General features: G+C 47.7%; 11 protein-coding genes across 11 annotated transcripts; 6 read left to right on the forward strand and 5 right to left on the reverse strand.

Moving 5' to 3' along the window:
• Window positions 1-691: 691 nt before the first annotated feature.
• On the reverse strand, window positions 692-3,541 carry N7478_000102 (ATP-binding protein; the record flags this gene model as incomplete). The annotated part of the gene is made up of 1 exon (XM_056916318.1): window positions 692-3,541. One exon carries the CDS (start codon window positions 3,539-3,541, stop codon window positions 692-694), a length of 2,850 nt encoding a protein of 949 aa, XP_056784198.1.
• A 2,240-nt stretch (window positions 3,542-5,781) lies between these two features.
• N7478_000103 (LIM domain-binding protein) lies at window positions 5,782-8,131 on the forward strand (the record flags this gene model as incomplete). The annotated part of the gene is made up of 4 exons (XM_056916319.1): window positions 5,782-6,016; window positions 6,347-6,951; window positions 7,019-7,303; window positions 7,361-8,131. The coding sequence occupies 4 exons, from the start codon at window positions 5,782-5,784 to the stop codon at window positions 8,129-8,131; spliced, it is 1,896 nt and encodes a 631-aa protein (XP_056784199.1).
• Window positions 8,132-9,240: 1,109 nt separating this feature from the next.
• On the forward strand, window positions 9,241-10,253 carry N7478_000104 (Urease accessory protein UreG; the record flags this gene model as incomplete). The annotated part of the gene is made up of 2 exons (XM_056916320.1): window positions 9,241-9,416; window positions 9,614-10,253. The coding sequence occupies 2 exons, from the start codon at window positions 9,241-9,243 to the stop codon at window positions 10,251-10,253; spliced, it is 816 nt and encodes a 271-aa protein (XP_056784200.1).
• A 430-nt stretch (window positions 10,254-10,683) lies between these two features.
• On the reverse strand, window positions 10,684-12,363 carry N7478_000105 (WDR46/Utp7 family protein; the record flags this gene model as incomplete). Its single annotated transcript, XM_056916321.1, has 2 exons — window positions 10,684-11,661; window positions 11,734-12,363. The coding sequence occupies 2 exons, from the start codon at window positions 12,361-12,363 to the stop codon at window positions 10,684-10,686; spliced, it is 1,608 nt and encodes a 535-aa protein (XP_056784201.1).
• Window positions 12,364-12,642: 279 nt separating this feature from the next.
• Window positions 12,643-15,137, forward strand: N7478_000106 (small subunit rRNA maturation protein TSR1; the record flags this gene model as incomplete). Its single annotated transcript, XM_056916322.1, has 2 exons — window positions 12,643-12,751; window positions 12,823-15,137. The coding sequence occupies 2 exons, from the start codon at window positions 12,643-12,645 to the stop codon at window positions 15,135-15,137; spliced, it is 2,424 nt and encodes an 807-aa protein (XP_056784202.1).
• Window positions 15,138-15,600: 463 nt separating this feature from the next.
• On the reverse strand, window positions 15,601-16,795 carry sec17 (alpha-soluble NSF attachment protein SEC17; the record flags this gene model as incomplete). Its single annotated transcript, XM_056916323.1, has 5 exons — window positions 15,601-15,840; window positions 15,906-16,080; window positions 16,152-16,458; window positions 16,551-16,674; window positions 16,763-16,795. The coding sequence occupies 5 exons, from the start codon at window positions 16,793-16,795 to the stop codon at window positions 15,601-15,603; spliced, it is 879 nt and encodes a 292-aa protein (XP_056784203.1).
• Window positions 16,796-17,083: 288 nt separating this feature from the next.
• N7478_000108 (DUF726 domain protein) lies at window positions 17,084-17,647 on the forward strand (the record flags this gene model as incomplete). Its single annotated transcript, XM_056916324.1, has 1 exon — window positions 17,084-17,647. One exon carries the CDS (start codon window positions 17,084-17,086, stop codon window positions 17,645-17,647), a length of 564 nt encoding a protein of 187 aa, XP_056784204.1.
• A 266-nt stretch (window positions 17,648-17,913) lies between these two features.
• On the reverse strand, window positions 17,914-19,557 carry N7478_000109 (putative MFS transporter; the record flags this gene model as incomplete). Its single annotated transcript, XM_056916325.1, has 3 exons — window positions 17,914-18,437; window positions 18,534-19,189; window positions 19,253-19,557. The coding sequence occupies 3 exons, from the start codon at window positions 19,555-19,557 to the stop codon at window positions 17,914-17,916; spliced, it is 1,485 nt and encodes a 494-aa protein (XP_056784205.1).
• Window positions 19,558-20,448: 891 nt separating this feature from the next.
• N7478_000110 (uncharacterized protein) lies at window positions 20,449-21,789 on the forward strand (the record flags this gene model as incomplete). Its single annotated transcript, XM_056916326.1, has 4 exons — window positions 20,449-20,643; window positions 20,721-21,096; window positions 21,158-21,278; window positions 21,342-21,789. 4 exons carry the CDS (start codon window positions 20,449-20,451, stop codon window positions 21,787-21,789), a joined length of 1,140 nt encoding a protein of 379 aa, XP_056784206.1.
• A 496-nt stretch (window positions 21,790-22,285) lies between these two features.
• Window positions 22,286-23,778, forward strand: N7478_000111 (uncharacterized protein; the record flags this gene model as incomplete). Its single annotated transcript, XM_056916327.1, has 6 exons — window positions 22,286-22,441; window positions 22,519-22,648; window positions 22,718-22,841; window positions 22,899-22,920; window positions 22,973-23,405; window positions 23,459-23,778. The coding sequence occupies 6 exons, from the start codon at window positions 22,286-22,288 to the stop codon at window positions 23,776-23,778; spliced, it is 1,185 nt and encodes a 394-aa protein (XP_056784207.1).
• A 573-nt stretch (window positions 23,779-24,351) lies between these two features.
• Window positions 24,352-24,867, reverse strand: N7478_000112 (uncharacterized protein; the record flags this gene model as incomplete). The annotated part of the gene is made up of 2 exons (XM_056916328.1): window positions 24,352-24,718; window positions 24,818-24,867. The coding sequence occupies 2 exons, from the start codon at window positions 24,865-24,867 to the stop codon at window positions 24,352-24,354; spliced, it is 417 nt and encodes a 138-aa protein (XP_056784208.1).
• Window positions 24,868-25,358: the final 491 nt, after the last annotated feature.

Genomic DNA, 25,358 nt, shown 5'->3' on the forward strand with positions numbered 1-25,358 from the left:
AACAGACAGGTGGCGCTTGATGAAAGTAATCTACATAAACACATTAGTAGAGCCATGCTTCAATAGCAAAAAACAATCATTGAGCTTGGAAGCCAGCGGCTCACTCAGGGGCCTCTGCAGCCACGGTTGGAATGTATTAGACTCAATATACAATCTTGGTAAGCCGAGTACACGGATGAAGCAACTGTAAGTGTATCCTAATCTAGAATATAGATTGGTAGCTAAAGTAGCGGCTTTAAACGATCGATGCTGCGTGAAAAGACACCTGGAGGGGTCCCCCACTGCCAGTAAGCAATCAAAGGCTAGCGTAGGGGTTAGTCCGTTCTGCACTTGTACTTTAAGGTGATTATCAGCCAATATGTGATACGTCGGGATTGGATATCCGAAAGATTATACGAATAACATTATAATAATCCTGCGGATGGCGTACTACTCCCTCGTACATTGATTATTTCCGCGTGGTCTTTTTAGACGAGCGCGTTGGAGCTGTGAGACATATTAATGATGGTAGCAATTGAAAAAGTATGGAGTGTACAAGGTTCAAATGTGTATATTTACTTTCGACCCTGAAAGCTATTGGTACATGTCTATCGTATAAGTAAAAATACAAGCGGGTGTAAACATAAGATTAAGAGGACAATGTGGAACCTCAATTGTTATCAAGAAGATAAACCCAAAGTAGTATATGTTCTCAATTCCGAACCCGCACCGACTCAGTAGTAGGTCCATCAGGAGCAGGCCCAAAACCCCATCCCTTAGATTTAGGCTTTCGGCCACGGCGATCACCATATTGTTCATCAAACTTGCGAATAGCACCAAGCGAAGACATATCCTCATTGATCGATGCACCGATCTCCTCCATTCCGCGTTCGAAATGTGTGGGGGTGAGAATGCGTCGTGCAGGATACTCGTAAGGCTCATCACCCTGGTGTTTAGTCGCAGCATCATTTTCCTCTCGCACGCAAGCCAAGGCAGCAGCAACTGAGAGGTTCTTCAAGTCCGAACCAGAGTATAGTTCAGTACGTTTCGACAACTCTACTAGGTCAACGGCGGGATCGAGTTGTTCTTTTTTGAGGTGGATCTTCAAGATGGCGAGACGATCTTGCTCGGTGGGAAGATCAACGAGGAGTCGTCTGGGCAGGCGGCGCAGAACTGCGTCGTCCAAGTCAAAGGGGCGATTTGTCGCGACCATGATGAATGCAGAGAGGTCGTTCATACCGTCCCATTCGCGGAGAAACTGGTTAATCAGTTCGCGGTGAGAGGTGCGACTGCTAGCACCGGTACGCGAACAGAAAATAGCATCTGCTTCATCGATAAAGACGACGCACGGGCTCAATTTCTTAGCAAGGGTGAAAATCGCCTTTACGTTCTTCTCGCCTTCACCAACGTACATATCGTATACCTCTGAGCCACTGACTTCGAGGACGGTAGCTCCACTCTCACGCGCAACGGCCTTTGCGAGGAGTGTTTTACCCGTACCCGGGGGTCCATATAAGAGAAGACCTGGGATCTTGTCTGTTGCAAGTACACCATAGGTAAAAGCTTCGGGTCTAATGAGCGAAAGAGACGTGAGAGTTTTGAGGGCATCGATAGTCTCCGGTGGGACGTGTACATCATTAAAGGTAGTTCGAATGCTCTTCGCATCCACAACACCGTTAAGAAGTTTCTTTTCATGCGTAGTACACGTTTTGCGCAAAGAACTCAATAATTGTTCTCGGCTCTGACCGGCGTTGGAATCTGTCGTTGTCTTGGGAGTCTTCTCCTGCAGCCAGTCGTTTGTGATTTGATCTCCCTTTTCCATGAGATCAATTCCACGCCGAATATGTTCGAAGCCAAAGGTTTCGCCAGGTTCTACACTGCCAAGGGCCAGAGTAGCAACCCAGTGTACTTGATTATAAGACCAGAATCTTTCTTTGATGCCAGAATGTTTAATTGTTGATGAATCAAGCGGCCAGGCACGGTTGCCAAATATGTCGTCCTTAGCAGTACCCGTAGCCTCATGCAAGCGAAAACGCAACATAGTCTGTAGATGGCGAATGTTGATATCCATGATGCGAATTTTTTGATCTTGAGAAAATTTCTTCTCGGCAGCCTTTGCATCCATAGATGGAGTGACCACCAGGGTCTTTGAGAAGTTGTCATCAAACACATTTTGTAGTATCTTGGATCCATCCTGTGAGGGAGCATGACGAAGTTCTTGAGATGTACTCCCAATGAAAACAATGCGAGATCCGGCTTTACGTCTTTCTTGAATGATCTTTTGTAACAAGGTTATTACCCGAGATCCTTCTCTTGTGCTTTGTATTTCACGATAATCCTGAATATGAATGATCGTGTCTCGAGGAAGCACAGGAACAGGGGGATCCGTCTCAGGAGAGTTCTCTGCTTCCTTGGGCGTTTGTTCAGGAGCACATCCAAGCGAAGATATCACCTCGTTGAGAAGGCGGGTCCAGCGTTGTTCCGCGCGTTGGCCGAGGTGTCTTGGCCCTGGCTCCTGGTCTCCCTGTCCATTTATCGATGCAACAAGAGACTTCAAACCAAGCCAGTTGGGCAATGGAACATCGCCAGGCTCCTTACCAGACTCGATCGTGATGAATCTAGGAGTGCTAACCTCTGTTCGCCCATGTGACGCTCCAGCTATATCCGCAAAATCATCATCTCCCTCAACCTCTCCCTCGCCTGAATCTGGCCAGGTTGTGACTGGGGGCCGATGAACCTCATAACCAAGGGAACGGATCGCTGATGTTGAACCTGTTTCCGTGAGGTCTTGCTCACTGAAAAGTTGAGCAATATCTTGAGCGCTGAGAGTGATGAGGTCTGTTTTTAAATCACTGGATAATTGTCGCACCACGGCATCTAAAAACGGAATACCATCATATCCCGGGTACTGAAGAACAAGGTGTGACTTCTTCGCGGCAGGTTCTGCCGCATACTGCGCAGGCGGCAGTCTCAGGCCTGACTTGACCGATGCGCGCAATTCACCCCATAATTCTTCCGGCACAGCATATTTATGCTGCTCAGAAGGTTCCTCACCAGGCGAGGAAGGATCCTCTCCACCGCCAGTAGCCATTGTTTCCTTTGTTTCTGGTTTAGGTAAATCGGGGACTGGTTTCGATTTTGTGATGACGACTTGCTGGATTTGTATAGCACCTTCTGGACTACGAGTCACCATATTTTGTTCCGAAAACCAGTCAGGGATTTTCGCAGATGCTTCCTGTTGTTTTTGATTTTGTGGGTCTTCCGATTGGCGGCTTCTCATGGCTCTGCGCAAAGCAGAGCCATATGGCCTTGACGCTGGCCTACCTGCCTTGTCCACGCTAGCGAGAGGTATTTCATTTCTGGGGGTAATGTCCTCGGTCTTGGGAGAATGGTGATTCTCGGAAGTATCCGGTGATATAGAAGGATCGTCATGAGGATCGTGAGGTGGCGCTGACCGACATTGCGGAGAGATATGAAAGCGACGTGAAGGCGCAGGCACAGGATAGCGGCGACGAGCAATCAAGCGACACGGGTGCACGACGGACCGCCGGACCTGATGCATTGACGAAAACATCCAATGTGTGGGATACCACTGGAAGTCAAAGCTCAAAGTCACAGGGCGTGAGATCTAGGCGCATCAGATGGCCGAAAGATGCGGAGAAACATTTGAAGCCTGATCAAACTCCGCGGGAGTGGTGATCACGTGATGAATACTAGTGTAGCATATGAACTTGACGTATTTATAATGCTAACATGGATTTCTGGATGTCCTAGTAATTATTTCTTTCTCAACGGTGCCAATATATTTGTTCCCATGTTAATTTAGCCAGTGGAGGAGGGAAAAGCACCACATCAGTACCCGTGGACTTTTCCATGCATCTCTTAACAGAGGCCAATCATGGTTCTGTATCATACATTGTGACACGACCTTCTGCTCCTAACGAAAAGTATCCAAGAGCAGTCTTCGACCTACGCTGAAAATGCGCCGAAGAGATTAACCTTTCCATATTGAAGTAAAAAGCTCGTCCCCGGCGCTTATTCTTGTCTGATTATGATTACGCTAAGAGTGATCTCCCGCTAGGATTCCAAGGTTATTACAATAAAGTTTAGGTACCTAATGGACCCCAAATAGCTTTAGCGTATTTAGATCTTTATGCAGCGACCTGGAAGGTTTACGGCAAAAGAAAAGATCTCATACAAGGAAAGTATAGTGTAGATAATGAAAAGTATAAATTATGCAAGTCATTGTTGCTATAGGAATATTATAGTCATGGAAGCTAAAGCCATGCAAGATCAAAATCCTCCGGTGGTGTGATGTGATCTAAACGCGAATATAATCAGCACATGTCTCATAGAATGCATGTTGGTGAAATCGCATATAGTTTTGAAGGTGTTCTCAGACAAGGTATACTGGCAAGTAGCAGACCAACCGGGAAAGGAAGATCCGAACTGTCTCGTCATGGTCGATTTGGTAGGTAAAGAAGAGAAAAAATGTTTGACATCCTTGAACACAATAGGGAAGGTATAATAAAAATAAAAAAAACAACGGCTATTAGACTTACCTAGGGGATTTTGTCAGACTCAAAAGTGCCTGTGGGATGTGATGATCGGGTTAGTGGTGAGATCCAAGCATCATAAGACATTATCATGATATCGCATGGATCTCGCAACAGAATTAGACCAGTTCCATGGAAACAGGGTCAGCTGAACAATTGAGCATATCTGATGCAGAGCAGCGTACTGCAGTGTTCAAATCCCAAAGCAATGCGAATAGAGAAGAGTAAAGAAGATAGAGAAGAGAAAGTTGAATCGTGGAAAAAAGAAAAAAAAAAAGTTTCAAATACACAAACTCACGTGACATTGCCCAGATTAGGCTTAGCGGTCAATTTGTGAAAAATTGCCGTTTTGGATGCGCAAAAGCCTCAGGAGAGAAAGCCGTGGATTGTGGGAAATCAGACTGATACACCGCATTTTGGAGGAAAGAAACAACCGTAGATGAATTAATTGCTGGACCTGAAAGTATAATACAATATAGCTCAACACAGATTACTTCGTTGATCTACCGAACCACATAAGCCGTATCTCAGTTGCTGGTTGTTCTGACTCGGTTACATCCTCCACTCGTCGGACCCGGTTACTCCGTCCCCAGTTCCCTCTTCGCTCAACCCGGGCGATCATCCTCATGATATATGGGCGATCGTGCACCTCACCCTGTTTCTTTGTCGATTTGTTTATCTCGCTTTCTGTGAGAGAAGAGCACTGAGGTCCTGGGCTTCCGTGGTGTGAGTCTACTTGATACTTTTTCTTTCTCTTTTGCCCCCCCCCAGCCCCTCCACGCCTCCCTATTACCCTACACTTCACCAGCCTACCCCCGTTCGCCGTTCCCGCCTCTCCCCCCCCCCCCAAAGAGAACTCTACCCTCTTATCAACCACGCCGCCCGACGCCAGTTTTGTATACCACTAACACTGGCTGTCAAAGAGATAGAGGCCTTGCATTGAGGGCAGGCGACCAAAGAGGTCTCTGATCTATGCTTCGGCCTTTTTCTTCATCTCCTGCATAAGTCGCCTGGGCCTCCGCTCCGAAGCGCTAAGACCGGACTCCTCCAAATCCTATCGGGCGCGCGACAACCTCACCCCTGGTCAACCCTCATCGAAAACCTTCCGACTGGCCACTTTCCTCGTCGCGTTTGTTTCGCGAAGTCTACCGTTGGCGGTGACTTCCGCTTGCTAGCAATGATGATGGCGCAACCGTTTCCCGCTCAAGGCATTCCGCAACACGGTCTGCCTCCCGGTCACCACCCAATGGCCGGTCAACACCCGAACGCTGGACATCCCGGACAGGCTATGGTTCAACAAATGCACCCTGGTGTGTCAGCACCTGGTGGACCACAAGTGTCCCAGGCTGGCCCCATGATGGGTGGAATGCCCCCGGGCGGCAATGCTGGTCATGCTGGTCCCATGCCGAATGCTCATGCTCTCTCTCATCTGAACCCCGGACAGGCGCACGTCTTCCAGCAACAAGGCTTTCCTCAGAACTGTGAGTAATTTCGTTGAAATCACCCTGCTGATGGCGATGGAAAAAACGCGCAACTGCGGCATGCGCGCAAGTAGTTCCGATCTCGGATGATCCCATCTCATCAGACTATATGCTAATATTTCCCGTGTGATCTTGCAGTTGCAAATAACCCTCAATTTGTGCAGCAGCAACAGCAACAAGCCCAATATATGCGCCAGCGAATGATGATCCAACAACACCAGCAGCAACAGCAACAGCAGGCACAACAACAGCAACACGGTGGTTTACCCGTATCATTACCCAACGGCTCTCAGGGACTCAGTGCCGTGCAGATGGCTGCTATGCAACAAGCGAACCCGGGAATGCGACCAGCGAACATGGGAATGCATATGGGACAGCAGATGCCTCACGGTCAACCCCAAAACATCCAACAGCAGCAGATGTTTGCCATTCAGCAGGCCCAGCAACAGCAACAGCAGGCCCAAGCACAGCAGCAGGCACAGAATAATGCGCAGCAGCAGCAGGCCGGTCAGCACACTCCTCAACGCTCCTCAGCGCAACCCCCAAACATGCACGAAACGCAGACCGGAACCCCTCAGTCTCAACATGGGCCACCGCAGAGCGGCACACCCCAGCCCAACCAACCCTCCCAACCGCCATCAACCCATCCGCCACAATCTCAGGGTGGTGTTCCAGCTCAGGTCACCCCTAACCCCCAGCCACAGCAGCTTCCGCCATCTCAGCAACCTGGTCAACAGCCTGGGCAATCTGGCCAGCAGCAGCAACCTCAGCAAGGCCAGGGCCAGCAACAAGCTTCTCAAAACCCGCAGGCATTGGCTGCCCATGAGGCCCAGATGAAAGCCCAGAATGCCATAATGATGCAAAGAATGAACCGACAACAGAACAGTGGAGTTATGATTCTCAATAGCTATGCCGAACATTTGAGTGGTTTCTCCGTATGTATTCGTCCGAATTTGTGGGTTCTGTCTAAGAATTATATTTTAACAATGTTCCTTTTTTCAGAGTCGTGGCGAAGCTGCTGATCTATCATATTGGTCGACCTTTGTTGATCGATTCTTTTCACCTGCAGGTGTACTGCGTCAGGGAGTCTTTAACAACCTGACCGGAGCCAAACAATTTGAGATTTTAACCCCTGCTCTGGCCAGGTATTATCTTACGCAATTCAAAAGCGGTATCCGTCATATTCAGATGATTGTTGAGGCTGCCCGCGAGCAAGAATCTAGCAGTGGCCATGTGGTTGAAAGTCCCCGTACTTCTTTCATATACTGGTTTTCGAATGATACCCAGGTATTTACTTCAGAAAATCATGAAAACCATGAGACTTTCCACTAATTTTCCTCTCAGGTCTTCACTCATGGAAATCTGCGCGCCCACTTTGATCTGAATAACAAGATTGAGATGCTGAATATAACAGTCACCAGTCACAATGAATATATCCCTCGCCAATTGCTTCAGTCCCTAGAAGCCCAGGAACAAAAGCAAAGCCCCAAGGTTGCCAAGAATGCCGCCAAGAGAGCACAAAAACAAAGCCCATCACTATCATTGCCTGAGTCCATGGTAAACGCCAATGGTATTCCAACTGCTGTCACTCAATTTTTGGAGGTGGCCGAAACGATGTCACAGATGCAAATGCTTTTCACGTTCTCTAACCAGAACCCGCATTTGCCTGCTCCAGATGCCCTTCATGGTCTGCTCAACAACTGGCAGCAAGCCGCGAATACCAACCCCAACCCAGCATTTGGGAACCCGATGGCCCCTGGAATGCAGCCTATGGGACGTAATCCTAATATGGGTCCTCCTTCACAGTTTGCGTCTCCCGCGATGGCCCATCTTGGTTTGCCTGGAGCCCAAGGATCACCTCATTTGACCGGCTCAGCTCACGCCAGTCCCGCTCAAAGCCAGCTCGCTGGTCCCCCTGGAATGCAAATCCAACCATCTCCGGCTGGTATAAGCAATAGTCCAAATGTAGGTGGAAACAAACGCCGGCGAGCCAGCACTGTCAAGCAAGAAAATGAGGACGCCGGATCAGTTGATGTTAATGGCAACGCTCCAGGCTCCGGCAAAGTGAAAGCGAGCCCCCGGGTTCCTAAACGACAGAAGGGAGCAGCCGCTTAATTGCTTCTGTTTATTTTTATTTATCATTTTTTCACGTTTCATCATTTCAAGAGCTGGGGAATCGGCGCACGATCGGATACCAAACCACGGCATTTCCAATTTTTTTTGCCTGCTCTTCGTCATTTTCTGTCCATTTGCCCTATGGATCCTCTTGGTATTCGATACCAAATGGTCATCATCTGCTCTCCTCGTTTACTTTCGGTACTCTGACGATAAAATATGGTCTGTGCTCCCAATGGAGTTTTAATTGTCTGCCTCTGCTCTCTCGAACACTTGATACCAACTTGGTATTCGAGTTAGGGCGGCACTCATACCCTCATCGGGTTCGACCTCTGCTCCGACCCTTAATGTACTCTATCTTATCTCTTCAGCGCTTTCTTCCCTTTTTCCTTTTTTCTTCTTGTTTTTTTTCCTTTTTTTCCTTTCCTTTTTGGCTGGCTCGGGATCATTGCCTGAATATTTTTGTTTACATGTCCTCTTTCACTTGAGTTTTAGGGGAATCCCTTGCCTCTAGAGAGGTTGACGATTTCCAAGTTGTTTCTTTTCCATAGTGCGGGTGTTTGCCCTTTGCTTTTTCCGGCCTATTTGGATGAAATGGCCAAGTCCTTGATATCCGTGTTGGCGATTGCACCTGGCGTCGGGTTTTTCATGTTTCCTGGAAATACGTCTGTGTGCATTTTGGGGGGTTTCCTATGGTTCTGGTCGTTGAGATTCTTAATGACTCTTTCCCTTCGGGGCTCATCGTTTTGCCGCTATTTGACGAATCCATATATATCTCAACAATCTGCGTGAACATCATATCAATTTCCCTTTGTATAAGTATTTAAAATTACGACTATAACTATAACCATACCTGGAACTTCATCGAAATCAGAATGGCCGATGTGACATGACTCGGCGAACTCCGCCGTCGGCATACTAGTTACGACCTATGGCCTGCCATTAATGGCAGTCCGAGTCTCGGCATTTTCTTTATCGATAGTCACTATCAGAACTGTGACGTTCCCCACCCCTTGCGTTAAACTGCCCCTCCAATCCCACTCGACAAATTCCTTCCACGGAAATTCTTCCAAAGATATAAGCCCATTACTGAAAACTTCGCAAAGATCATGGCTCACTCTCATTCTCACGATGCTGGTGTTGATCACTCACACGATGACCCTTTCAACGGTCACGGCCACTCGCATGAGATCCTCGATGGCCCCGGTTCCTACATTAACCGCGAGATGCCGCTGATTGAGGGTCGAGACTGGAAGGACCGCGCCTTCACCATTGGCATTGGAGGGTAAGTACATGCAACTAAACCATATCCAACATACATCTATATCAGGAAGCCCCAGGGAAATGGGAGTTTACTCATATAAACCAACCTCTCTCACCACAATTCAAACTCAAACTTCCCCGGGAGTATACAATTGATACAACACAACCAAGACCAAAACCAAAAACTTGAGCCTGAACTAACATCCCACCCACAAACAGCCCCGTCGGTTCCGGAAAAACAGCCCTCATGCTCGCCCTCTGCCACGCCCTCCGAGACCAATACAACATCGCAGCCGTAACAAACGACATTTTCACCCGTGAAGACGCCGAGTTCCTAACCCGCCACAAAGCCCTCGCTCCCTCCCGAATCCGCGCAATCGAAACAGGCGGCTGCCCTCACGCCGCAGTCCGCGAAGACATCTCCGCAAACCTCCTAGCTCTCCAAACGCTCCAGAAGCAATTCAGCACTGATCTGTTGCTCATCGAGTCAGGTGGCGACAACCTCGCTGCGAACTACAGTCGCGAGCTAGCAGACTTCATTATCTATGTTATTGATGTTGCTGGTGGAGATAAGGTGCCTAGGAAGGGCGGACCGGGTATCACGGGGTCTGATCTGTTGGTTGTGAACAAGATTGATCTTGCGGAGGCTGTGGGTGCGGATTTGAAGGTTATGGAGAGAGATGCGGCGAAGATGAGAGAGGAGGGGCCTACTGTTTTTGCGGTTGTGAAGGATGGGAAGGGAATGGATCATATTGTTAATTTGATTATTAGTGCTTGGAAGGGGAGTGGTGCTTATGATCTTAGTTTGAAGAGGTGGAAGGAGGGTGCTCCTCGTGGTTCTGGGAGTGTGGATGCGTAGATCGAGTGATATACTGCTATTTATCCATTCTTGGGACATTGGAAGCTCAAGTACACGGGCGTACAGCCTGGTATCTACCTATATATTATCTCTTGGAACAATCATGATCTTGCAAGCAAGACAAAACAATACTACTGCAACCACTTTTGATATACTTTGATCTACTACAAATTATGCTTTCGAGACTCGATGAGTAAAATCAACTTGCTTTTGGCTGTCCATAAAAGTTCTATACATACATGATGTTCATTCCGTCCCAACGCCTGAAATGCAGAGGCCACCGAGTCTTAATGATATCCTACAGAAAGCCGCGGCTGGGTATCTGGTGGTTGTCTGAGGATACTATGAAACAGTATTTCCCACCGATCGACAACAGATAAAAGAAGGCAAGTGCAAAAGAAAAGATAAGAAGAAACCTACAAAATCAAGATCAAGTCTCCTTCTTCGCAAAGCGACCCAAAGCAGGACCAAGATCATCACGTTCCCTCTTCAGCTGATCCTTACGACGATCAGCATGTTCCTTCCGCATAGCCTCGGCCTTGAGTCTCTTCTCATCAATAACGTTGCCCTTGCCCTTCTTACGCAGATACTTCCGCAAAGCACTATTGCGACCACGACCACGATTCTTGATCTTATCCATCTGTTCTTCTTCAGGACGACGATCGAGATCCTTCTCATCCCGAATCTTCTGGTCTTTAATAGTATCAAGACGGCCAATAACATTGGGATCGAGCGAGATCATATCAGGCTGCAACTTAGTGAGCAGCGAGTGCACCTCCGCCTCTTGACGTTGCTGGGTGTTCTCGTATGGGTTGGCCTCCAATGAATCGAAGTTAGGTTCACCAGCACCAGGTACGATCAAACTAGCAAAGCCTTGGTCGTGAGTGACACCGAGCAAATCTTCATAGGGACACCAGCGCATATTTTCGATGCGTTGTCCGTCACCACCCCAAGCCATGTAGGGGCTTTGTACCTTGCCTTGGTCTGCCTGTGCGGCATCGAAAAGACCACGCCAGACGCTAACTTGTGTACCCCAGCCAACTGCCGTAAGGCCACGGTCACTGATTGCCACTGATGCTCCGGGCTGGTAAGTGGAGTATGAGTGCACCTCTTTGAACATACGGATATCCCAGACGTTCATTTTTTGATCTTGTCCTGTCGAGACCATGTAGCGACCTAGGCGGTCAATTGCAAGAGAGCGAACAGGCCCATTGTGCACCTGAGCCTTGACAAGGTTGGTTTGAGAGTTTGGCGACCATAGAGTAACGGCTCCGTTCTGGTGTCCAGTATGGAGAATAGCGTTGGACGGGTTCTGGCAGAGGGCGGTTGGGCGTCCGAGACGAGTGGGTAATTCTGCAACCATTTGACCTGTCGAAGTATCGGTGTATTTGAGGTAGCCGCTCATAGCCTATAATTTCAAGAAAAAAAAACAGGGTCAGTTAACAAGAACAAGCCAGACAAGAAACATGAGTAAACTCACAGCACTAGCAAGGAGGAAATGATAAGGTAAGAATTCGAGGAAGAGAGGCTCCAGGTGCTTGCTCAAGCAATGCAACTCAACGCCTTGGTGATCATAGATATAAACATGTTTCTTCTGCGCAACCGCAAAATACTGATTATTGTGCAGCCAGCGCGCATCCCGAACCGTCTCGTTCAGCTGAAGCTCACAGCCCAACTTGCCATCACGCCAGTCCATAGTCGCAACATGACCTTTGCGTCCAGCCAACAGAAGATCGCGACCATTCCGAGTATAATCCGCACGATAGGGACCAAAGTCATTAAGCCGGAGCTCAAAGCCTTTCTTCGCAGCCTCAATTCCAACACTATCCTTAATCTCGTCCTGTCGCACTTTATACGTCCTTTCAAGTTCCGCCTCCGGCTCAAGAAAACCAGCCTGATGCTCGAGCAAAATCTCAGCATCCTTAGCACGAAGAATTGCCTGTTTTTGCTTCTCCTCCTGCGTCTTCAGCGTAGCCCGAAGCTTCTTGTCGCGAACATTCTTCGATGAGGCAGCTTTACCACGACCGTAAATCTTTTCAGCTTCAGAGAATCTTTGCTTTGCGGCGCGCTCTTCAGCAGCCACGATGGCTTTGGAATTTGGATCAGCCATTTTTCGATTTTCTGTTGGGCGTCGAGTCCACCTGCTAATTAACAGAGTCGATCGTTCTGCTGCGAACATTAAACCAAAAAAAATTTCGCCGACTCTCACCGCTTCCGCTTATCCTCTCCACTATCGAATTTTTGTTTTCTTATCGCCTTTTTTTTCGTGCCTCAGTGGACAAAGCTGTCTTTGCCTATTTTGTGCAGTTAATTGTTGAACCTGAGGAGGATTTCTCTTCTCTTCAATCTGGACTCTCTTCCCTATCGTTTTAAAGGGTCTAGTGCCAACATGGCGCCTACCCAGACGGTGCATCACCACCGCTCTACCACCAAGGTTTCCCACAAGCCTTACAAGACCAAGCATGCATCTAAGAGTGCTCTAAAGGAAAAGGCAAAGGGTACGTAAAAAATCCTTTCTGGAAATCTGTTAAACGAGATTCCTCAAAATCAGTAATTAACACCCTCTCAGGCAAAGTCGAGGGAGAGCGGGGCACTCGCAAAACCCCCCACCAACAATTGAAGTCGAAACTCGATCGTCGCAACACAGCTCGCCAGAGACAACAACTGAAGCACCAGGAGAAGGCTCAAGCGAACAGCATCTTCACCGGTCAAAATGGAGCCCCTCGCCATGTCGCCGTTGTCCCATTATCCGTTGATGTCGACGCCGCATCCGTGATCAACGCACTAAACGAGAGTGTCGATGTCTCGGCCGCCGTCTCCCCAGACAGCGTCACCCGTGTGCGAATTGATCGTTTCCGCCAAAGCCTCCTCTACGTTCCGTCCAAATATGACCTCCTGAATGCGTTGGATGTGTGCCGTATGGCCGATTTTGTGGTTCTGGTACTTTCAGCCGAAGTTGAGGCGGAGGAGAAGGCAGAGCTTTTACTGCGCTCGATCGAGAGCCAGGGTATCTCAAATGTTATAACTGTTGTTCAAGGCTTGGATAAAATCAACCCACCCAAGAAGCGCACTCAAGTGGCTGCTTCTCTCAAGTCTTATATCAACCACTTTTTCCCCGCTGTTGAGAAAGTCATGTCATTGGATTCGCGACAGGAATGCTCCAATGCTATTCGTTCTCTGTGCACTGCGACTCCTAAGGGTATTCGCTGGCGTGATGAGCGCAGCTGGATGTTCATCGAGGATGTTCAGTGGCCAGAGGTTAACGCTGAAGTAGTTGACGACGTTGTTATCACCGGTGTTGTCCGTGGAAAGGGCTTGAAGGCGGACCGCATCACCCACATTCCCGGATGGGGAGATTTCCAGATCGGCTCGATCACTTCCTCTCCCCTTCCTGGGAGCAAGAGCAAGAAAGACGATGATATGAATGTCGATACAAATGAAACGACACAAGTCTTGGATGGCCCCAGTGCTGACCAGGATGATATGGCTACCGTTGCTCCCGAGGAAATTGAGATGCAGGATGACGATGACATGCACTCTGTTGCCGAAACCGAGCGAAAGGGTGTCTTGCTTGATGACCACCATTACTTCTCGGATGACGACTCACACGTTCCTGGAAAGCCTAAGCGCCTGCCGAAGGGTACTTCTGAGTACCAGTCTGCCTGGTATCTTGAGGATGTTTCCGATTCTGGCTCTGACATCGATGATGGGGATGATGACGAGGATATGGAGATGGATACAGCAGGCGCCCCCGAGGATGGTGTGTTCCCCGACAACGCAGATGCCATGACCGAGGGTGGTGCCTCCGAGTACCCTCAATCAGAGATGTTCCTCGACCCATCGCCCGAAGACGAGGCACAAGAACTTGCCGATTACCGTGCCAGTCGCCGAGACGAGGCGGAAGAAGATCTTGAATTCCCTGACGAAATTGAACTGCACCCCAACGTCCTGGCTAGAGAGCGTCTGGCTCGTTTCAGAGGTCTGAAGAACCTCAAACTCAGTCCCTGGGAAACATCCGAGGACCGTCCCTTCGAACCTGAAGACTGGCGAAGACTGTTGCAATTCGGCGACTACAAGGGAACCAAGAACCGGGTTATCCGCGAGGCTCTGATCGGGGGTGTCAACCCCGGTGTTCGCGTTGAGGTTCACCTGCGCGCTGTCCCAGCTTTGCTCCGTAATAAGCCTCAGCCCGTTTCTCTCTTCTCCCTGCTGCGTCACGAGCACAAGCAAACCGTCGTTAACATCAATATGACTCTGAGCCCAAGTGTTGAGCAGCCACTCAGGGCCAAGGAGGAAATTCTCATCCAATGTGGTCCCCGCCGCATCTTGGTGAACCCTATCTTCTCATCCGCCGACAACACCCCCAACAACGTTCACAAGTTCGACCGATTCCTGCACCCAGGTCGCAGCGCTATCGCCACCTGGGTTGGACCTATGACATGGGGCGCTGTCCCTGTCCTGGTCTTCAAGAGCAAGCCTACTGAGCAAGACCCAGAGGTCCTAGACACAGCAGATGACGACAAACAAGAGTCGATGGCCTTAGATCAACTTGACCTCATCGGTACCGGCACAGTGGTCGCACCCGATCCAGCTCGTGTTATTGCCAAGCGTGCCATTCTTACCGGCCACCCTTACAAGATTCACAAGAAGGTCGTCACAGTCCGTTACATGTTCTTCAACAACGAGGACGTCAGCTGGTTCAAGGCTCTGCAACTCTGGACCCGTCGTGGACGTAGTGGATACATCAAGGAGAGTCTTGGTACCCACGGTTACTTCAAGGCTACTTTCGATGCCAAGATCAACCCCCAGGACTCTGTTGGAATCAGTTTGTACAAGCGTGTTTTCCCTCGCAAGGCCAGATCTTTGGAGAGCGCTTCTGCGTAAATGTGGCATATTTTTTAACGTTGGTTTTTTGTTGTACGAGATGGATGATTATGTGATTTCAAGTATATGAGATGAGTGCTGATTCTGGGTATCTGGAGTATTTAAGAATCAGTATCATGATACACCCCCAAAAGTAAATAGATCTGAGAGATTTCATAATGAATTACGATTTCCCACTAGCCTTTCCCCTGGACACGATCCTCCGTCGTCATCTTAGAAAATAAATCCTTCGTGAGGCGTTAGGCATATCTCGCTATCTCTTGATTTCTGGATTGAGTGCACAAACGCTGCGTCATGGCATTCCTAGTCTAGGCCACATATCTAGGCCACATATGAAAAGGAAAAAGAATGGGGAGCAAAAAAACAATCATCAAAGCGAGTTGATAATCTTGTAAACACGAAATTCCTTGCACTGCAAAGGCGGGGAATCAGAATCAAGGAACCAAATAAACAAAACATCTTTCTAGGAGAAGTCCTCCTCTTCCTCCTCAATATTGTTCTTGATACGCAAAAGCAAAGTAGTCTTCCACTTGTCCAGCTTGCTAAGCTGATCAAATTGGAACAACTTATCCGCAAACATTTCCTGGTCTTTGCTCTCCACAGCCTGCAGAAGGTCCACGAGAAGTTGATGTTCTCGCTCTGAGACGAAAGCTGGGTTAATCTCTCTGTAGCTGTCCAACGCTCGGTTGGTCTCGACCAGATCCTATAGAATATGATAAGTAAAACAATGGGTTGAAGCCATCTGAGAATCAAAGTCAACCAACATACATTGGTAGCCAAGTGGCAGATACCGCCCTTCAAGAAGTAATCTTTCACAGACCACTTCATGAGATGGTTGTTCATAGATTGCCGGGCAATGCGCTCGTAGTGCTGGATTGATTTGTAGTAGTCACCCTCCAAAGCAGCTAGGTCTGCTACCTTGAGGAAATGCTTGTTCGCAAGACTAGAAATACCCCATGAAAGTCAGCACAATATTCACCCTTCAAAGTTCCGCCAGAAAGAGAAGACACATACGCCTCAGCATTGTCGCTCTCAAACCACTCTGCAGCCTTCTCATATGCATCCAGCGCCTTCTTCATATCTCCCAGTTCCATCTCATAAGCTTCAGCCAGGTACTGCTGCTGGGTAGCAGCTCGACGCAAGTTTCCTTTCAGTACGTAGTGTTGGATCGCACTTGAAAGCACACGGACTGCATCCTCAGGGTCTGACTTGCGGTAGACCTTAAAAGCTTCCTGGAGACTATTGGCAGCGTCATCGGGTTCGTTAAGGTTCTGGGTTTGAATAGCAGCTGCACGCTCAAATGCTTGTCCGGCCTCCTTATCTGTCCAAGTAATAAAACAGCATACCATCAGCAATCCGTCCAAAATACATACATCCAACGTGGCGACGACCATGGCGGGGGCAACAACTCACTCAGCTTCTGGACTCGAAAAGCATTTGCAGCTTGAGAAAAGAGATCTGCGGCATTTTCGTACTTCTCGGTACGTCCTCCAAACCAGCTAAAGCCACCTCCAGCGCCGGAAAGTGCCTTGTCGGCCTATATTCCCGCAGCAGTTAGTTATTTCGTCATTGCCTAGCTAAAGGTACCTGTAACCCGGAGGGGTAAGAGGAGAGGTAATGCGTACTTTTTGCAAGAGAACTCGAGGATCTTGAGCCATGATGGTATTCAAGGAGGATGTATATTCCGCCTCTGTTCGATATGGATTGGAGGGGTTGGGTAGAGGGAATGTTGAGGTTGGAGTATAATCGGGTTATCGCATCGATGGTGTCGATCGGCGGAGGCGGTGTCTCTTTTGCCCGCATTCCAACTAAAGGGAGCTACATTTTCAATGCTTAAAACATCACCACGGGCTATCTTTCAGCAATTCGAAGTGAAACTCGGACCAGAACTGTGTCAATACGTTGTGATACGCCTTTGAAACTCGGTGTATCAGTATTAATTGAAAATGTTTTTCCTACGCGCGGGCTCTCGCCTCTCTCCCTCCCTGCGGCACAACACAGCCATCCTCCGCAGCTACTCCAGCTCCCAAATTCCCGCTGATCTCGATTCGATTCTTGCGACACCAAGCTGGTCGGTACGATCCTTGCTTCCCGATGAAAGTTCTCAATCAGCCACGCCTCCAGTCACACCGGAGAAACTCCGCCATCTACTTCGCCTATCAGCCTTGCCGCAACCCTCGAGCGCAGAAGAAGAGCAATCCATGCTGCGCACGTTAGAGTCACAAATACATTTCGTGAAAGAGATGCAGCAGGTTGATACTACTGGCGTGGAGCCATTACGTATCATTCGCGATGAAACACCCGCTGCTGTGAAAGAAACAACTATCGGGCTTGACCAGCTTCGCGATGCGCTCGCCAAGGAACAAGTCAGTGGGCGACAAAGGAGGATAAAGCGGATTCAGACCGAGAAGAATAACCAACCCGATGGACCAGCTTGGGATGGAAATGCACTTGGCTCTGCTTCTAAGACGAAGGGGAGATACTTTGTTGTTGAAAGCAGCAGTAAATGAGGCATGGTGCTGTCTATTCCTTCACCACGATACTTATCAAAACAATGTACTATACTTATACCCCCTGGAGCAGCTATTTTACTGCTCCTCAGCTACATTGAATTTCAATCACTTTAACTCGGAACTTGGAATAACTATACTCTATCGTATACTGTCTGTTTATCTCGTCTGGGCGAAACTCCGGGCACATGTTCATCAATCGTGACATTTCCATGGAATTTATACATATCCACAACATCATCGCCATTTCCATACTCAACAAGCATTCAAATCTTATTAAATACCATTCGACCCTGCCACTTTCTTAGTCGCTTCCCATAAATTTGCAGGAAACCAATGAAAAACAGTGATGCAACAGTGATCCCAGCTTGGATACCGAGCGCCTTCGCAGCTCCCATACGATCGACCCAGTCAATCTGGATATACGTTGCCATGAAGCCGGCCCAACTACGGCTCGCCGTTACCCATGCGCCGACTTCACCAGATCCTTCAGGGTAACAATCAAGCAAATACGCATTGATAGCAGTGGTGACGATCATGATACCAACAACCTGGATTGAAGCGAAACCCGCAATGATCATATAGTGCCAGTGTCTCTGAAAAGCAAATCCCAGAACTATTAGGCTCACACAGCATAGAATTGTGGCTGGGTATGTGATGATTAGCCTTGCTTCTGGATGAAGGCGACCGGCATGTCGTTTGGTATAGAATCGACCAACTGCGTCATGGAGAAAATGACCACTATACCAACCGACAAGGCATCCGACAACCCCAAAGAAATAGAAACAACCTATAGTAAGTTAGTTTTGTTGCCTTTTGCCTGTGCAGAGCGAAATTGTACCTATACCGCGGGCTGAAAATCTATAGATATCCGTCAGCCAAATACCGATGGTAGTATTCACGCCCACCACCCAAGCAGTATTCAAAAAGTTATATATCATAATTGTCAACACAGGAATCTTGGTGATAGCCACAATTGGGCGAGACATGCAAGATGCAAAGCTTCTTTGCTGCCAGCCCTGAGCTTGGTTAACCCCGAGGATACGAGAGACATATGAGCCTCGGGAGACAGGCGGATTCTTGCGATCAAAAAGGGTTTCATCCAAAAAGAAGACAAGAATGAGTCCTATCCCCGCGAGAATTGTGCACACCCAAAAGGCCCAGCGCCAGCTCACCTCCGATACAATGAAAGCAGTGATGAGAGGACCAAGGTAGGGGCTCAAAATAATCGAAAATTCAACATAGTTGATTACCTGCGGGTGCTGGTGAAAAAAGAACAAATCTTTGATCCACATCAAGGCACCTCCTTGTCCGACGCTGCAGAAAAAGCCATTGATGATACGAGCTGCAAGATAGGAGGGAAAGCTCGTGGCTGCTGCAGACCAAATACATGTCCCCAGCATGACAGATTGGAATACTAAAGTGACTGGCCAACGGCCAAAATAACTTGTCAAGGGGACGACAAATAATCCGCATGCCCCAATTGTGAACAGGTTACCCACGACAGTGCGCTGGACTGCAGCTTGAGATAATCCCCATTGTCTACATTCACTGTCAGCAAACAAAGGGCGTGATTTCTCAATACGGTGTGCTTGCGATACTCACATGGACTGGGGAATAACAGTAATGATGGACGTTCCACCAGTATAATCTGCTAATAAAGCGATATACGCGATGATCACCATATTCCTGATCTTTTTGCCCTTGTTCCAATTTAACGGATCGTCGTTCGAATCTAAGGGCTGTGGGATAAGAACGAAGCGACCGTCATCGCTGGTTTTTAGTCTTGATGCATTGTTTGCATAATGACTGGGATCAACCAAATAACCCTCGAGGGCCTCAACTTCCTCATCTATCTCAGCAGTATCTTCAAGGGGTTTCTCACAGGGGGCCGCGGTGGCCAAAGTCATCACGAAGAACAATGGCAAAGATCCGAAGAGGAAAAAGCAATAAGGCACAAGTGAAGAACTTTTGTTTTGTATCGTACGGTGTATACGCAGAGAGACAATATGGAATCGCAGACTTCTCGGACTCGGAGAAAAAATCACGTTGGGCGTGACGTACATTTAGAAGTGGTTTTATATTTGAAAAAGGGGGCTTAAACCCTACACTGGTTGCGGCAGATGGCCGTAGGTTGGTTGATTGGTCTCATATATCAAAGGATTAAGGTAGCATTGAGCCTTGCCTGCACAAGTCAGGTCCAAGGGAGGGTTAAGCAAAGTACGTCGAGGTAATCTGTGTGCGACCAACCATCTCGATGAAAAGTGAAAGGATCAGCCTTGTATGTGAACCCCTGAACTCCATGGTAATTCAAAGTTGATGCTGATGCTTGATTTTGACCAAAAAGTACCGAGTACATTCATACCAAAACAACGCGTAGATGCGTAGTCATGCGTTAGTGCCACAAGGGGGTTTATCGGTTTACTCGGTAGATCAATCATAATATAGTAGCTCCATGCAATATCCAGGCCCAGCCTCTCAGTCCAGACTGCAAGACGCGCGCTATGAAGTATGATCACCGTAAGTGGGGACCTTGGGCCCATATATTTGAGTTTGAACAGTGGAGACTTGGACCAGTAGGAGGGTCCGATCATACTCAGTCACAGCCATTATAGCAATTATTGTAACACAAACTTCGAGGTCAGACTGGGTGTCAGGGTAACTATTTCTGGCCCAGGTCATGATAAAACAGACGAACGATGCCATGTTCAAGACTTTGGTTTCTTACATTTACGCATCCATGGGCTCCTGTGGTTTGCCGACGTGAGCACCGCACCTCGGGCTTTCCGCATGTCCAGACAATGACAGATGCCTCGTCCATGTCCCATGGAGGAGAGAAAGGGCCCATAGTTCTGGGAGTTACCTGGGCTGAAATGGGACTTGCGACTATCCTTATTGTGCTTCGAGCGAAAACTGCGTCTGTTTCTCCTTCGCGACAATTGGTGGCAGGCTTGTTTGGTCTGCGGTGGGATTTTGTCTGGGTGATAATTGCTTTCGTATGTGATACATCTGTTTTACGTTAAATTTTTGTCTGTATGGATTGCGATAATGACGGTTGAAACTGACTTTTTAGGCCGTTGCTCTGGTGGCTCAGAGTACCATGACAGTCAGCGTTTGGTACGGACTAGGAACACATCAGAGCCTACTTTCTCCTCATCGAATTGTTCAGACGAATTTTTGGAGCTGGATTGGTCAAGTCACTGCTATTTTGGATCTTGTTATTGCGCGTATTGCTGTCATCTCGTTTCTGTTGACTATACAAAGTGGCACATGGAGTCGAGGTAGATATCTTCTTTATGCCGTTGGAGCGACGCAAGCGATCATTAATATCATTGAAATCGGACTGATATTCAAACAATGCTCTCCAACCGCCAAGCTATGGGACAATAATCTTCCAGGAACATGCGATGGAATTGTCATTTGCTCCCAAGTTGGGTATGCCCAGGGAAGTATGTGTCCCTCGGCCAGCACTTATCCACTCATTGATTGATCAGGTACTAATTAAAATAGGCATTGGGGCTTTTTCCGACTTTCTTTTAGCCGCCTATCCAGTGGTAATTATTGGAAGAGTTCAACTGATGAAATTTTCGACGAAAATTGGCCTTTGCCTGATCATGGGAGGGGGGCTGATGTATGTGGTCTCTTGCGAAATCTCCTTGCAAGGTTCAATGAAAACTTTCTAACTCAAGGATAGAGCAGGGATAGCCGGAATCAACAAAACCATCGCCATTGCCTCGATCTTACAAGCCGAAGACTTAACATTCGCAATCTACAGATTGAACACATGGGTGTTGACCGAGATGTGGTTCATTATAATTTTCGGTTCCATCCCTACGCTCCGCCCAATTTTCGTCAAGTTCACACAAGATATAAAGAGCGCTACCGGAATCTCTTCGCGAAACACGGCAAAGAGTTCCAGCAGCCGTGGATATTTGAATGACAGCCGGGAACGACGCCAGTCATTGGTGCCACTGACCGACCTGGGCCCGCAACCTTGGAATACCCCTGGTCTTGCAGAGACGAATGTATCCCATGAAATTGAAAGTACGGGGAATACAAGAGAAGCGACTGAAGCGATTGAGCCTAACAATCAGCAGATTGTTGTGACAAAAAAGACCACCGTTATCTCAGAGGAGTATTGAGGCAAATAGATGCTATGATGGAGCGGAGGTAGTGAGCAAGATTCGGCTACATGTTAAAATATATAAGCTAGAAGCTCGTTAGACCTGGTCTAAATAATTATGGGACTTATGCCTCTGGAACTCCTTGTATTATACGTATATAGAGATAGAGAAAGATCAGTTTGAAATAAAGAGCACTGGAGGGCATTTATGTTTACCCACAGCGATTGTGTAAATAGTCTCCTAGCCCTTAGGTAGCCTACGCCGTACGCTCCGACCGCCCTTTAACCTTTAGGTCACTCGCGTTGCACCGACCCACTGGCCGCTCAGTGGCAGCCTTGCGAGTCGTGGAGGCCCAATTCTGTACAAATGTGCATTAGCTTGCGCTTTTGGCTTCTGCCAGGATCAATCAATACTGCAAGGGGTTCCTCCTCAGAAATAGCAAGTCTCCTCTTCCATTTCAATTGAGTGTAACAAATCGAATCATCAAACTTTTGATACCAACTCAAACCTCAAAATGATCGTCTCCGAGGCACTTGCGAAGGTTCAACTACTTGCTGCAGAGGAATCGGCAGGAAACAAAGATGCCCATCCAGAGCTGCTCAAAGCAATTCATGAATTGCAGCTGACTGTGGAGACACCCCTTGAGACTACGTCTCGCCTCAACTTTCAGGTAAGAATAAATACACCACATAGTATCCGTTTCTTTTGTTTTGTTTTTTTGGCAGCTAATGACAACTGTATCAACAGATAATGCAAAATATCTCAACTAGAGTCGCTATCGAGCATCAATTCCTGCATGTCCTTGTCGCTCAGGATGGAAATCCAGTTTCTGCGACAGAGTTAGCCAAAGAGACGGGATCAGATCTTCTACTCATTAGTGGGTGATCATATCTTCTTAGTATCTGGAGTATTTGACCGACCTCAAAAGCTAACTAGGGGCTTTTAGTTCGAATAATGCGCGTCTTATCGGCTATTGGTCTTTGCGATGAAGTTGGTAACCAACTTTACGCTGCCAACGATAAAACTCGCTTCAAGATCCTTCCAGGATCAATCGCTGCCGAGAAGCATCAGTGAGTAATTTCTTTGAATTCAATGCTCATTTTAAGCCACAACTAACCTTGGAGCAGCTTTGACTTGGATTTTGGAATGGTAAATCAATATCATAACCTCGCTCGATAACCCAGTGTCTAATCGGTAATAGGGAGGAAGATTGGTTGACTACATGCGTGGACCTGGAATACAGCAATTCGCAGACGACCCAGGCGCCGTCACTCTCTTCAAATATGCACATGGAACCGATGTGATCTTCGGTCTTCTGGAAAAGCATCCTGAACAAAAACAAGCTTTTGACGATTACATGGCCGCACGCCGTATCGACTATATGCCACAATGGTTTGAAATTTTCCCAGTAGCGGAGCGCTTGGGCTCCCTTCGAGAGGACCCTAGTGCAACTCTAATGGTTGATGTAGGAGGAGGTCCAGGACAGGAGCTGTCGAGATTCAAGGAGCGATATCCTGAGCTCCCGGGCAGATTTGTACTGCAAGACCTCCCACTGACACTGAAGCGCATCGAGAAGCTACCCTCTGGTATTGAGGCTGTAGAATATGACTTCTTTACCCCTCAGCCAGTTAAAGGTTTTACCCCCAAGGCGAGCCTGCAAAATGAAATATACTGACTACAGCTCTAGGCTCTCGGCTATACTTCCTGCGAGATGTATTGCACAATTGGTCCGATGCTAAAAGCACTCAGATCCTCTCTAGGATTGTGGCAGCCATGGATCCCGAATACTCTACTTTGATAATTGATGATTATGTTCTTCCTGATACGGGAGCCGACCTCAGGGCGGCTGAAATGGATATTCTCATGTGGCTTCACACAGCAGGGCTTGAAAGAACAGTATCTCAATGGAAAAATCTTCTTGGCACTGTAGGCTTGGAGCTGGTCAAAATCTGGAGCTCCCCGCGAGGAAAGGAGTCAGTGTTGGAGACACGAGTACGACGCAGGTAGAACCTCCAGAAGTTCTCGATGTACGTCCTGGGCTTTTGATATTCCATTTTATTGTCAGTGTGCCGGAAAACATGGATGAAATGGGAATAAATTTGAATTGCAGATAACTTTGGAAGTCTCATATCTATCATAGTTACCAAACAGATTATATCAAACCAGCTTTTTTGAATTCAGTGAGTATGAAGTTCTCTATATGACTTGCATAAAGGTCGACATCAACTCATTACAGAGCTGTATACCAAGGTTAAGAGCCTCTTACATTACTTGTAGTACTAGTAGTTTTGATCACCATATATAAGACCCGTCTAGAGAAGACTGCTGATTGCATCTCGAGATATAACTTAGTTATATGCCATCATCCCAATTTTATACTGAATACGCAAATGAAAGGGCATAATCTTTTAAATATTGAGCATATGAGTAAGTAATAAGTTCTTCATGATTATTCCTTCGGGTTTTGAGTGTGTAGAGCTCATCTAGTTTTTCCAGCTCCAGCAGACTGTTTCTCACGGAGTCCGTGTTTTTTTCCTTTCTCTCTGGCATAACACCCCCCTCAAATCAGTTTTGATGGTCTTAGCCACCCATTATCTGATCCAGCGGACTTTTAGCCCTGCCAGGGTCGTTTGTACCGCTCAAGGTTTTCCGGTCGTCACCATCGCTGCCACGACCACGACCGCTGCAAGGCTTCTGGCCACTGACACCTACATCCAATCCAGAGGCCTTGATCGTCGCCACCGCTGTCCCAGACTTGTCATTTCCACCAGTCCAGGTCTTCTCACCATCACCATTATCACCACTGCCCCAGGTCTTCTTCTTGCTACCTCCACCGCCCCAGGAGCCCTGGCCACTCAAGCCGTCAGGAACATCTACATCTTCAGAGGTGTAACAGAGATAGCGGCATTCGATTTTGCGTCCGTCTTTTCCGGTTGACGGAAGAAATCTATCGCCGTTAGATGGTGAAACGTTATGAGTGTCATATTCAAACTCCAGCAACTTACTTTAGGTCTTCTCCAGATTTTCCGCTATAGTCTGCATCGACTCCTTGGGGGGTTGCTTGGTCAAACAGGCAGCCGTTTGCAAGAGATGCATGGTAGGCAAGGGACGCAAGTAAGAGTCGCGACAGATAGGGTCTGAGTATGCGGGGTAAATGGTATGAATAAAGAAATAGTAAACGGTTGTGAGGTAACAAATCGGCAAATAACAACGTCGAAAGAAAGTTCACTGAAGGTCCGAAGTACAGAGACGATCATAATAGTATGAAGCACCTATAGTTAATATGACCTCATTCGCAGAGCCGCAATGTGAAGGTCTCTTGCGGCAATTATCAGCTGCACATTCCAATCAAATCAAGTTTCATATAGAAAGCAAAGAAGTGTTTTGATGTAATCTTTATACTATTTCATTATATAAAATTATCCACATAATGTTGAGCCTTTCGTTTGACTTTCCCTGTTTCTCTCCATATGACCTTTATGCCTGAGGCATCATTCCTAAAGCCAAGCACCACCCCTCATCGACGCCAATCCATCTCTCTCCTTCCAATCGTGTACATACTATTCGATATCAAGTCAATGATACCT

The sequence above is a fragment of the Penicillium angulare genome (assembly GCF_028827245.1).
Source record: "Penicillium angulare strain IBT 27051 chromosome Unknown utg000001l_segment0_segment0, whole genome shotgun sequence".
NCBI lineage: Eukaryota > Fungi > Ascomycota > Eurotiomycetes > Eurotiales > Aspergillaceae > Penicillium > Penicillium angulare.